Below are 12934 nucleotides of genomic sequence, written 5' to 3'. Positions count from 1 at the left end.
AGACTCACATGTGATATATATCATGATAAAAATCGAAAACTTTTGAGAATTTATTTCAGTTACAGGTGATGGTGGTGTTTTCTTTTACTAGGTTCTGCGTGAAGGCATGGGACAAGCAGCTGGTGTTACAAGTGATGAAGCATTAGACACAGTGATAACCAATGCTCTCATTGTTGATGCAGTGACTGGTATAGTAAAAGCTGATGTTGGAATCAAGGTCCTTATTATTTCTATATAAGTCATCCACTTCTCTGGCATATATACACAGTCAATAGAACTAAATGTTGGTAATTTCCATTGAAGCCTTGATTTTGCAAACTCTAGGCCAACTTTACATCTGTTTTCATGAATAATGATCTCTGATTATCTTTCATGAAAAAGGAAGCAACCCTACATTTTTTCCCTTTGTGTAATTTTATCTATAATGCATGCAAAAAAATACATTTTCCCATTTATCCTAAACAAAAAATCTCTATATATCCACATATATGTTTGCTTTGAAAGACAAATTAATTTGGCTCACTCTTGCTGTAGACTGATATAAGAAGAGAAACAGCTAATTAGATTGCTTGTATATATGTATGCAAAAACTAAACAGCCAATTGGATTGCTTGTATGTATGTATGCAAAACTTATAAAGAACCTATATCACCTTAGAGTTTGGTTGGTATAGCTGCCTCATGCATTGTACATGGGACTCTGTTTCGAGGAATATGTTTGTCTAAAAATATGCAAATGAGCTTAAAAATATGAATTTTTTTTTCTAATTTTCTCTTAAATCACTCATCTGGTGTTTGTTAATTTTAATTATTAAGTTCTTAGGCCGGAGAAAAAAACATTTGTTCCTTGGATTTCTCTGGCTAAGCTACAGAAGCAAGCAAAATTTTAAAAAAGATGTTTTACAAACCAGCATGATCTCCCATTAGAGACATTGTCACTGATAATTTAGAGACTAGAAATTACAAACCGGAAGTAAAACAAAGTCAACTCCTTTTGAGTTGTACCAGGTAAACATTTTGACTCTACTCTACTTGTTAACAGTCATACTGCCTGGACTCCGTACTAAAGTTTCATTTGAAGTTCCATGGTGCAAAAACTCTCCAGACTGAAAGGTTCAATCACTAAAAGTACTAAAAATAATTGCAATGCTGAACTATATATTTATCAATTAAAAAATTCCGAAATTGGCTAAATATAGATAAGTTTCAATTTACGGACAACAGCAGCAATTTATACTGAAACACAGGAGCATTTTCAGTTCATATCTGGTTTTTTAAGTGAATGCAAAGAAAAGGTTGGTGCAACTGGATGAGAAATAAACTTTTCTTTATTTTGCCACAGGATTAAAACATGTCTGATGTAGACGTTAAATGATAAAGTTTAACAAAAGTTACTGAAAATTGTTTTATAGTCAGCATAACTTTAAGGAATATCACATGCATATAGGTACATTTAGATTATTAAGCATCTTCAACAATCAGAATTTCCTCTTATTACAGAATGGATCAATTGTTGGTATTGGAAAAGCTGGCAATCCTGATGTAATGGATGAGGTGACCCCTGGAATGATTGTTGGTGTTGGTACGGAAGCTATTGCTGGAGAAGGTTTAATACTTACAGCCGGAGCTTTAGATTGCCATGTTCATTTCATTTGCCCTCAGCTGGCACGGGAAGCAATAGCATCTGGTATAACAACAATTTTTGGAGGTGGTACAGGTAAGTGATACTCTACAAATCTCATAAAGACACATCGATTTCTCAACGTAAAAACAGTTTAATTTTGGCTTCATAAACTTTCAAAGGTGTAAACAACCATTTTGGATGGAAGATTGCACATAATAAGTAAGTGTGAATGGTTCATAGATCAAAACAAGCGGGAAAGAGAGGTCTCAGAAGAAATTTAGTCTTTAACTAAAATCTTATTTAACAATTAAAGTTTCATATTGTCATTGAAAGGAACTATCTTGTATTCTGTTAACTTATTCACCAGTCAAGGGAAGGATTCTTCAACATTTTTTCTGTCAACTTGAACAGTACTTATCACCACAGTTATGATTATTTCATCTCTGAGATGTCTCAAATACACTGGTCATTATTTTTCTCAATTGATTCAATGTCGTAGGTCCAGCAACTACAACTAATGCTGTGATTATTTCATCTTGACACTGGGTTTTGCTTCTTTGTCTATCATTATTTTTCTCAATTGATTCAATGTCGTAGGTCCAGCAACTACAACTGATGCTCAGAATGATTATTTCATCTTGACACTGGGTTTTGCTTCTTTGTCTATCATTATTTTTCTCAATTGATTCAATGTTGTAGGTCCAGCAACTGGCACTAATGCCACCACCTGCACACCAGGTCCAAATCACATCAAAAACATGATCTGCAGTACTGAAGCATTTCCACTAAACTTTGCCTTTACAGGTCAGTGTAATCTACTACAGTGTTAATTTTACAGTAACACTTTGAGTGCTGTAATTTTTCCCACCAAAATTTTAGTGCGACATTCAAACAATTTTTATGAATTTTTCTGTAATTTTTTTGATTATTTTGGACCAAACGGACTTCACATTTCATTGTCTACAGGTTTTCATCAAAATTTTAGCAAAAATATGAAAAAAATTGACTGGGGTAAATTTTATATAGGCGACAAAAGTTGACTTTGGCGCTCAAAGGGTATACAACTTGGGTTTATCAACAAGCATACATCTCAAACAGAGAGATTTTATCTTGATTTTATACTGTGAGTGTCTGATGAGTATTTGTGAACACTGTATTTCGATACACAAGAAGAAAATATGAATACTGGAGCAAAGATTTTGGGGCAAAACATGTATTGCTCCATCCAGCCTATTGTTGTCTGTATGTACAATTCTTGAAAAACTTGGTATCTAAGGGACTATATGGGAACAAAAGGAGGCTAACACCAATATTATTCATTAAGACTAGGCACTGAGGGCTCACTTCAAGCAAAAAATGACTGTGAAACCCCAGTTTTCTGTACATGAAATGTAACAGAAATCAGCACCATTTCACATGTCATATATACATTTGTAAAATGAAAATAGTATGTCCATGTTGTATGTCAGAAATTAAACTTTCATGACCTTGTTGTGAAAGTTATGAAGGGGAAAAATATATTTTTTCCAGAGAAAACATAATGATGAAAATTACTGGGGTCCATCTTGAATAGAATCATTTTCAGAAAACACCTAACTTGGAATGTGGAAAACAACCAGGACAGCTGTTAACAACTGTATGTTCTGATTCTTTTTAGCCCTAAAATTTCTAAAAATAGAATGTTACACAAATATGCAAGAAGCAACATGAACAAATCTGAATGAAAACATGGCAAGGAATCTACAGAAACAGAACATGGAAACTATAAGACAGGCATCTTCAGAAAAGGAGCTTATGTTTGATGAAAAATTGCATAATGAGCCCCTTTTCCAATGTCATGTAAATCACATAATTTGAACAGAAACTTGCAGTTTGCCTTTCATACAAGTCATTCTATCCTACAGGGAAAGGAAACACTTCAAATTCGTCTTCTGACGTCAAAGAACTTGAAGAACAAATTATGGCAGGAGCTATTGGGTGAGTGAAACTCCAGATCTCACCCAGCTTTCTAAGTGTCATTATTAGCTGAAACAATCTTTACTTTCGTAAACAGTGATTGATTGAAATCAGTTTGTCCACATAATGCTATAGTGTATATTGCTATCAGTTTGTCTTCATAAAATGCTACAGTGTATGTTCCTATCAGTTTGTTCACATAATGCTAGAGTGTATGTTCCTAACAGTTTGTTCACATAATGCTACAGTGTATGTTCCCATCAGTTTGTTCACATAATGCTACAGTGTATGTTCCTATCAGTTTGTTAATGCTACAGTGTATGTTCCTAACAGTTTGTTCACATATAAATGCTACAGTGTATGTTCCTATCAGTTTGTTCACATAATGCTACAGTGTATGTTCCCACAGTTTGTTCACATAATGCTACAGTGTATGTTCCTATCAGTTTGTTCACATAATGCTACAGTGTATGTTCCCATCAGTTTGTTCACATAATGCTACAGTGTATGTTCCCATCAGTTTGTTCACATAATGCTACAGTGTATGTTCCTATCAGTTTGTTCACATAATGCTACAGTGTATGTTCCCACAGTTTGTTTACATAATGCTACAGTGTATTGTTACGTGCAGAGAAAACGAACAAAAGGGTGAACTCAGCAGTTAACGTTTAAACAAAAATTTATTACGAAAATAAAACTAATTGCTAAGTCAGGGATAGAGTACAAGCTTTAAAAGTGTACAGACTACTTATCTCAGCTGGACGGCAAAGCTCCAGTCTCAGAGTTGTAACAGTCAGTCTGATGAATGAACAGTCCTTCGGCTTGCAGGCTTACAGTTGCACAAAGTCCACAGTATAAATCCAGCGTTGACAGTGAAGGTCTTGAAAAGTCTTGAGAATGACTACTGCTGGAGTTTAGTAACACACAAGAGACACGATCCCCAAAAGTCTGACTGGAAGCTGAGCACGTCCCTTTTATAAAGGCATATAAGAACAATCTAGAACTTTTATTGACATGCTAATTACTGTTCTAAAATTATCTCCCTTACACAACTAATCAAATTTCCAGAACATTCCAAACATGACTAATTGATTCAAGGTTGTGAGGTCATAGGGCAGTGACCTTGAGAATGTTCTAGACTAATTGAACTCAGGTCATGATGAGTGTGGGGAAATGACCTACATAACACACCCCCTCTTCAAAAAGAAAATTTTTCAATGAAAAATCTTTCTTTTACAAATGTAATCTTAAAAGTGTGAACAACAATAAGTTCTAAATACGAGAGAGACAGTCTGCAATTAAATTGTCTCTGCCTTTGATATGTCTAATGTCAAGATTAAACTCCTGTAACATTAAACTCCATCTTAGCAATCTCTGATTTTTGCCTTTAAATTTCTGCAGAAAAACAAGAGGGTTGTGATCAATATAACCACTATTGGCTGATTTGAAGAAGTAACATAAACTTCAAAATGCTGTAAAGCTAATATCAAAGATAAACACTCTTTTTCAATTGTAGAGTAGTTTCTCTGGGATTTGTTAAATTTGCGTGAAAAATAGCAAACAGGATGATCTACACCATGACTATCCTCTTGCAATAAAACAGCACCAGCAGCCGTATCACTAGCATCTACAGCTAATTTGAATGGCAAAGTGAAATCTGGTGCAGACAACACTGGGGCACTTTGCAGTATGGCTTTAAGTGTATCAAATGCCTGTTGGCATTGCTCTGACCAAACAAACTGTACTTTCTTTTTAAGTAAGTTAGTCAAAGGCTCAGTAATTGTGGAGAAATTTGGACAGAATTTTCTGTAGTAACCAGCCATACCGAGAAAGCGCATCAGTTGTCGTTTGCAGTTTGGTATGGGAAAACTTGAAATGGCACTGATTTTGGCATCAACAGGTTTTACCTCACCCTGTCCTACAGTATGTCCGAGGTAATTACCCTTGCCCATACAAACTCAGATTTGGCAAGGTTGACAGTCACATTGCTTTACTCAGTCTCTCAAAAACTTCCGCATGAGCTTGATGTGTTCCTCCCAGGTGTCACTATACAGAATGACGTCGTCAACGTAAGCTGCACACCCGTCTAGCCCGGATATGACGTCGTTGATCATCCGTTGGAACGTTGCCGGAGAGTTCTTCATTCCAAATGGCATCACCTTGTACTGGAACAATCCGTCTGGCGTAACAAAGGCGGATATTTCACGAGCACGATCTGTCAGAGGACTTGCCAAAATCCCTTCAGTAGGTCAAATTTCGTCACATACTTGGCTTTTCCCACTCGGTCGATGCAGTCATCAATCCTCGGGATTGGGAAAGTGTCTGTCTTTGTTAAAGTGTTGACCTTCCTAAAGTCCGTGCACATACGATAACTGTGATCTGGTTTGGGAACAAGTATGCACGGCGAACTCCAGTTACTTTACTGGGTTCAATAAAGTCATTGTCCAGCAGGTATTTGACTTCTTCCTGGAGATATTTTGCTTTTGTTGGATTCAGTCTGTATGGATGTTGTTTTACAGGCTTACTGTCCCCAACATCAACGTCGTGATAGATGACGTTTGTCCTCGTTGGAACATCTTGAAACAGGTGTTTATATTCGTGGAGCAGTTCTTTCACCTGTTGTTGTTGTTCTGGCTGGAGGTGTGCCAACTTTGTAGACTCCAGCTTCTCCAGGATTTCTGAGTTCTGAAGCTTGACCGAGCCCAGCTTTGAGTTTAGAGTATTTTCACTCAAGTCAGTTTCAGTATCACTATCTTCATAATGGCCAGAACTGACGGTACTGACAGGCTGAGTTATAGTAGGATTATCCCTATCCAAATATGGCTTAAGCATATTTATGTGACATAGCTGTTTTTGTTTTCGCCTGTCAGGTGTTATTATGATGTAATTTAAATCACTCAATTTCTTATCGATTAGATATGGCCCAAAGTAACGAGCATGGAGTGGTTTGCCAGGAATTGGAAGTAGAACAAGAACTTTTTGACCTGGTTCAAACTTCCGTTTTGAGGTGTTTTTATCGTAATTTTCTCTGGCTAATTCACATGCTTTAGAGAGTTTTGTACGAAAATCTGACACATATTGCAAAATATTCAGACAATCATCATCGTCTGATAGGAATTTCTCTTTAACGAGCTTAAGTGGGCCACGGACTGTATGTCCAAATACAAGCTCAAATGGGCTAAAACCAAGAGACTCTTGAATTGACTCTCTAACAGCAAAGAGCAGAAAATGAATTCCTTCATCCCACTGCTTCTCTGTGTCAAAACAGTAGGTCCTAATCATGTTTTTCAAGTTTGATGAAATCGCTCAAGAGCACCCTGACTTTCTGGATGATAGGCGGATGACCTATACTGTTTAATGCCTAGCTGATCCATTACTTGTTGAAAAATACCAGACATAAAGTTGGAGCCTTGATCGGACTGGACACATTTAGGGAGGCCAAATAAAGTGAAAAATTTGACTAAAGCTTTCACTATAGTCTTTGTCTTTATATTTCTCAGTGGTATGGCTTCTGGGACCGAGTTGATGTACACATTATTGTCAGCATGTACTCATTTCCTGATCTTGTTTTTGGTAGGGGCCCACACAGTCTATTAGTATCCTACTAAATGGTTCTTGAAATGCAGGAATTGGCTGTAAAGGGGCCTTTGGAATGGTCTGATTTGGCTTTCCTACCATTTGACATGTGTGACAAGTTTTACACAGAAATGTGCTACATCCTGCCTGAGATTAGGCCAATAAAGTGACTGAGAATTTTGTGATAAGTTTTCCTGACCCCTAAGTGACCAGCCCAGGGGTTTCATCATGGGCCAGGCGCAATATTTCAGCACGATAGGGCTTTGGAATCACAATTTGATGTTTTATAGCCCAATCGTCATCAACCAAACATCTGGAGGTCTCCATTTACGCATGAGAATACCAGATTTTGTATAATAGGAAACAGAGCTATCTGAAGTTTTACCTTCATCATCTACCCTGTCAAACAAAGACAAATATCTGGGTCTTTGTGTTGTTCTGCAATGAGATTTGATCTAGAAAATGTCTGACTTTGGTCAGCAGAAGTTTTACTGGAAGTTTCAAATCCACGAGGGATAACGGAATGATCCGTGTCAAACACCTGACTGAGAAAGGTGTCATTTAAGTCAACATCTGTGACATTATTTTTGAGAGTATTTTGATTCTCGGAAGTTTTCTTTGACATGGCTCGAGTAATGGCACATGAAGGAAATAAATCGGGTATCTCTTGTTCAATTGGCTCTGGATCCTGATCTAAACTAGGATTATCAGTCACAAGTGGATTAGTAATGACCTTGTCCCCAGCAAGGTCGTTTCCAAGAAGAAGGTGAATCCCTTCAAAAGGCAAAAAAGGCCTAATACCTAAAGCCACAGGTCCAGAAACAAAGTCCGAAGACAAATAGACATTATGGAGAGGAACAGGAATGTAGTCATTACAATCTACCCCCTTAATAAGAACTTTAGAACCTGAAAATGACTTTTCAGAAAACGGCAGGGTATCTGCCAACAAAAGAGACTGGGAAGCCCCGGTATCTCTTAAAATTTTGACAGGGGTAGCGGAAGAGAAATCACTAGAAAGTGATATAAAACCATCATGAATAAATGGTTCGAAAATACCCATAATGCTATCTTGAGAAGAATTGACCTTGACCTCATTAATTGGGGATGAGAGGGGTTTAACCTCAGAAAATGTGTTGCACACATTATTAGACTCTAATTGAGTTGATGAAGAAATAAAGCCGGTGGGCTTAGATCCACTTTGACCACTTGACCTTCACGTTTTCTTTTCAATTTGAAACACTCTGACATTAAATGGCCGTCTTTCTTACAATAATTACAAGAAAGTGTACCGAACTGTTTGTCAGAAGGAGATTGAGACTTGGGATCTGATGATGTGGGAGTGTTACTTGAACTCTGTGAACTGTTGTCATTTGATTTTCTACTGTCCTTTGAGAAATTCTTGGATGAAAAGGAGGAGTTAAATTTACCTGCATTGTTTCTGTATGAAAAGGACTGGGATGGTTTGCTGAGAAATGAAGATTTGTGGGTCAATGAATAATCATCGGCCAAACGTGCAGCACCTCCAATGTATCTGCCTTTTGTTCACTGATAAACGTCTTGATGTCACTCCGGATGCACCTTTTAAATTCCTCAATCAAAACAAGCTGTCGTAATTTGTCATAATTCTGACTGACCTTTTCAGAAGAACACCAACGATCAAACAGTTGTTCTTTTGTTCGAGCAAATTCAACATAAGTTTGATCCTTCACCTTCTCACAATCCCTAAATTTCTGACGGTAAGCTTCAGGCACCAACTCATAGCCCTTGAGAATTAATTCCTTCACAGAATCATAATCTGAAGCCTGCTCTACTGACAACTGAATGTAAATTTCTCTGGCTTTACCCACCAAAGCACTCTGCAAAAGCATAGACCAGGACTCCTTAGGCCAATTCAGGCTCTGAGCAATTTTCTCAAAATGGAGGAAATATTTATCAACATCCTTTTCTTGGAAAGGGGGACTAACCTGAAATGCTTAGTGATGTCAAACCGTGTGAAGGGAAGGATTTTCCTGACTGTCCAAGCTCTAAACGTTTCATTTCTAATCTTTCCTGCCTATCTTTCTCTCTCTGTCTTTCTTCCATTTGTAATTCTTTGTCTTTCATTTGTAATTCTTTGTCTTTCATTTGTAATTTTGCCTGCCTTTCCCTTTCTTCCATTTGCAATTTTCCTTTTCTAATTCCAATTTCTTAAGCTCCAAATCTGCCTGTATTTCTAATTCTAATTTTTTGAGTTCGAAGGAAGACTCAGGCTCATAATCTTTCAGGTGGATTCCTCAAATTGGCCTAAATCAACTAGATGTTTGGCAATACGGTACTGTATTTCCCTCTTGCGCATAGATCTTTTGACTTCTACTTTAAGGAAATTGGCCAGTGTTATGAGGTCGTCTTTTCTGAGGGAATCAAATGTGTCCTGATCAAGGTCATCCATTTCCTCTGGTTTAAATTCCGCCATGATTAAATTTCGCTGAGTTCACAGTATACAGTAGTTTTAAAAAGGCTGGCAAAATGTTGTCAAACGGCTCAAAATGTTCGTATCCCGGACAAGCCCCCAATTTGTTACGTGCAGAGAAAACGAACAAAAGGGTGAACTCAGCAGTTAACGTTTAAACAAAATTTATTACGAAAATAAAACTAATTGCTAAGTCAGGGATAGAGTACAAGCTTTAAAAGTGTACAGACTACTTATCTCAGCTGGGACGGCAAGCTCCAGTCTCAGAGTTGTAACAGTCAGTCTGATGAATGAACAGTCCTTCGGCTTGCAGGCTTGCAGTTGCACAAAGTCCACAGTATAAATCCAGCGTTGACAGTGAAGGTCTTGAAAAGTCTTGAGAATGACTACTGCTGGAGTTTAGTAACACACAAGAGACACGATCCCCAAAAGTCTGACTGGAAGCTGAGCACGTCCCTTTTATAAAGGCATGTAAGAACAATCTAGAACTTTTATTGACATGCTAATTACTGTTCTAAAATTATCTCCCTTACACAACTAATCAACTTTCCAGAACATTCCAAACATGACTAATTGAATTCAAGGTTGTGAGGTCATCAAGGGCAGTGACCTTGAGAATGTTCTAGACTAATTGAACTCAGGTCATGATGAGTGTGGGGGAAATGACCTACATAACAGTATGTTCTAACATTTGTTCACATAATGCTACAGTGTATGTTCCTATTAGTTTGTTCACATAATGCTACAGTGTATGTTCCCATCAGTTTGTTCACATAATGCTACAGTGTATGTTCCTATCAGTTTGTTAATGCTACAGTGTATGTTCCTAACAGTTTGTTCACATATAAATGCTACAGTGTATGTTCCTATCAGTTTGTTCACATAATGCTACAGTGTATGTTCCCACAGTTTGTTCACATAATGCTACAGTGTATGTTCCTATCAGTTTGTTCACATAATGCTACAGTGTATGTTCCTATCAGTTTGTTCACATAATGCTACAGTGTATGTTCCTATCAGTTTGTTCACATAATGCTACAGTGTATGTTCCTATTAGTTTGTTCACATAATGCTACAGTGTATGTTCCCACAGTTTGTTCACATAATGCTACAGTGTATGTTCTAACAGTTTGTTCACATAATGCTACAGTGTATGTTCCCATCAGTTTGTTCACATAATGCTACAGTATATGTTCCCATTAGTTTGTTCACATAATGCTACAGTGTATGTTCCTATCAGTTTGTTCACATAATGCTACAGTGTATATTCCCATCAGTTTGTTCACATAATGTAACAGTGTATGTTCATATCAGTTAGTTTACATAATGATACTGTTTATGTTCCTAACAGTTTGTTCACATAATGCTACAGTGTATGTTCCTATCAGTTTGTTCACATAATGCTACAGTGTATGTTCCCATCAGTTTGTTCACATAATGATACAGTGTATGTTCCTATCAGTTTGTTCACATAATGCTACAGTGTATGTTCCTATCAGTTTGTTCACATAATGCTACAGTGTATGTTGCTATCAGTTTGTTCACATAATGCTACAGTGTATGTTCCTATCAGTTTGTTCACATAATGCTACAGTGTATGTTCCTATTAGTTTGTTCACATAATGCTACAATGTATGTTCCCATCAGTTTGTTCACATAATTCTACAGTGTATATTGCTATCAGTTTGTTCACATAATGCTACTCACAGTTTATGTTCCTATCAATTTGTCAATGTAAATGTTACAGTGTATGTTTCTATGAGTTTGTCCACATAACAGTGTATGTTAATTTCTATAACTTCTCAATCACAAGTTGGGAATACAGTACAGATAGTAACTGATCACCATCATTCTGTTTGTTTATGTTATGATAATCATCATTCAAATCATAGAATATTGTCATCCATTATCATGATTACTGAATATCTGACAATAATCTCCACAACAAAGCTTTGCATTGTACACTATCTATTGCATAGGCGCATCAGTATGTCTCAAGTACAGTAAATACATTGTGTGATTAGATGAAGGTTTTTGTGGTATTTAGATACAACTAAATATTTCGTCAATTTTAAAAAGTGAGTGTTATTTTTCAAGAAGATTACTTTGCAGTATATCTGAATTTTGAGTATCAGACATCCACCATAATAGTGAATGCTTGCTAATGTTGGTGCTACCAGAGTGAAAAGGACAAGTATTAGAGGGCTGCAACAGTTGATAACATCAACATTATCTACAAGTTCCTGGATCACATTTCTTTGTTAATATCAATATCTCTAGGCTTTTTGTTTGTCTCTTGTAAACTTAGGCAAATAAATGTGTGTAATAAGTCAAGAGGTGGAACTACTCAGATATCATGTAGTAGAATCAATACTATTCTGTAGCTGGACAGTCATTTCATCTAGCAGTGCATGGTATTTGTGACATTTGACTTAAAGGTTGAAGCTTCATGAAGATTGGGGTTCTACTCCGTCAGCTATTGATACATGTCTGGGAGTTGCTGAAAAGATGGATGCCTGTGTTATGATACACACAGACACTCTTAATGAATCCTGCTGTGTTGAAGACAGTATCGCAGCTTTTAAAGTAAGACAAACTGCATTTATTAAACAAACCACACATCTTATGGCATTATATTCACACAATTTGAGAATTTGACCATATGCAGGAATTTACACCAATGCCTATATTAGCATTAGATGCATAATAAATATTCTTCATTATCATTATTATTATTTTCACATTTACATTTTAATACAAATACACCAGTGCAGTCACCATTGACTATTACCCCGTGGCACAGCACTAGGATCAACCAACCAATCAACCATAAAGAGCCCCGCTTTCCTTCAACCTTTCAGCTTTGAACAAATCCAGCTACCGTGGCGGCCAAGGGGTTTTATCAAAGATGTACCACAACTGGCACAGCTTCAAAGTTTCATTAAAAGTCTACATGAGGTGGTTGTTTTGAAGTAATATGCAGGCCTTATTTATCCTGACAGAAATCCCTAAATAATCTCACTAGCATTGGTACTGGTGGTCGGTCCCTTTTTCACCTGATTTTTCTGACAGAAAGGCAACTATTTTATTAACATGATGCCATGAAACTGCTCTGTAGTCTTATGGATATGCCCAAGGCTGTTGCATGTTACAGTTCTCATAACAGCATGTGCTGCATTTGAAGGTATTGATAGCAATCTTTTCAGTTGACCAGTGATAGGTTGTGACCTATGATGACCTGTGATAGGTTAACTTTATAAGTAAAGTGATATGCGAATATTATGCTAATTAGCAGCCATTCTGGCAAAAATTCTTGGGAGAGCTCTGAAA

The 12934-nt window shown here is 36.9% G+C and overlaps 1 protein-coding gene across 4 annotated transcripts in view; it reads left to right on the top strand.

Annotated features, from left to right (window-relative positions):
- LOC139136546 (urease subunit alpha-like) overlaps positions 1-12934 on the top strand; it is a 53858-nt gene that overhangs the window by 16771 nt on the left and 24153 nt on the right. For all 4 annotated transcript variants that reach the window (XM_070704276.1, XM_070704274.1, XM_070704273.1 and 1 more), the window contains 5 exons: positions 92-217; positions 1500-1716; positions 2323-2427; positions 3528-3600; positions 12043-12190. In XM_070704276.1, the coding sequence (XP_070560377.1) occupies positions 92-217; positions 1500-1716; positions 2323-2427; positions 3528-3600; positions 12043-12190 (669 nt within the window). The remainder of the gene's footprint in view (positions 1-91; positions 218-1499; positions 1717-2322; positions 2428-3527; positions 3601-12042; positions 12191-12934) is intronic.

This window comes from Ptychodera flava, chromosome 7 (assembly GCF_041260155.1).
Source record: "Ptychodera flava strain L36383 chromosome 7, AS_Pfla_20210202, whole genome shotgun sequence".
In the NCBI taxonomy this organism is placed as follows: Eukaryota; Metazoa; Hemichordata; class Enteropneusta; family Ptychoderidae; genus Ptychodera; species Ptychodera flava.
The sequence above is the reverse complement of the archived record's forward strand: the minus strand, read 5'-3'. Positions and strand labels throughout refer to the sequence as shown.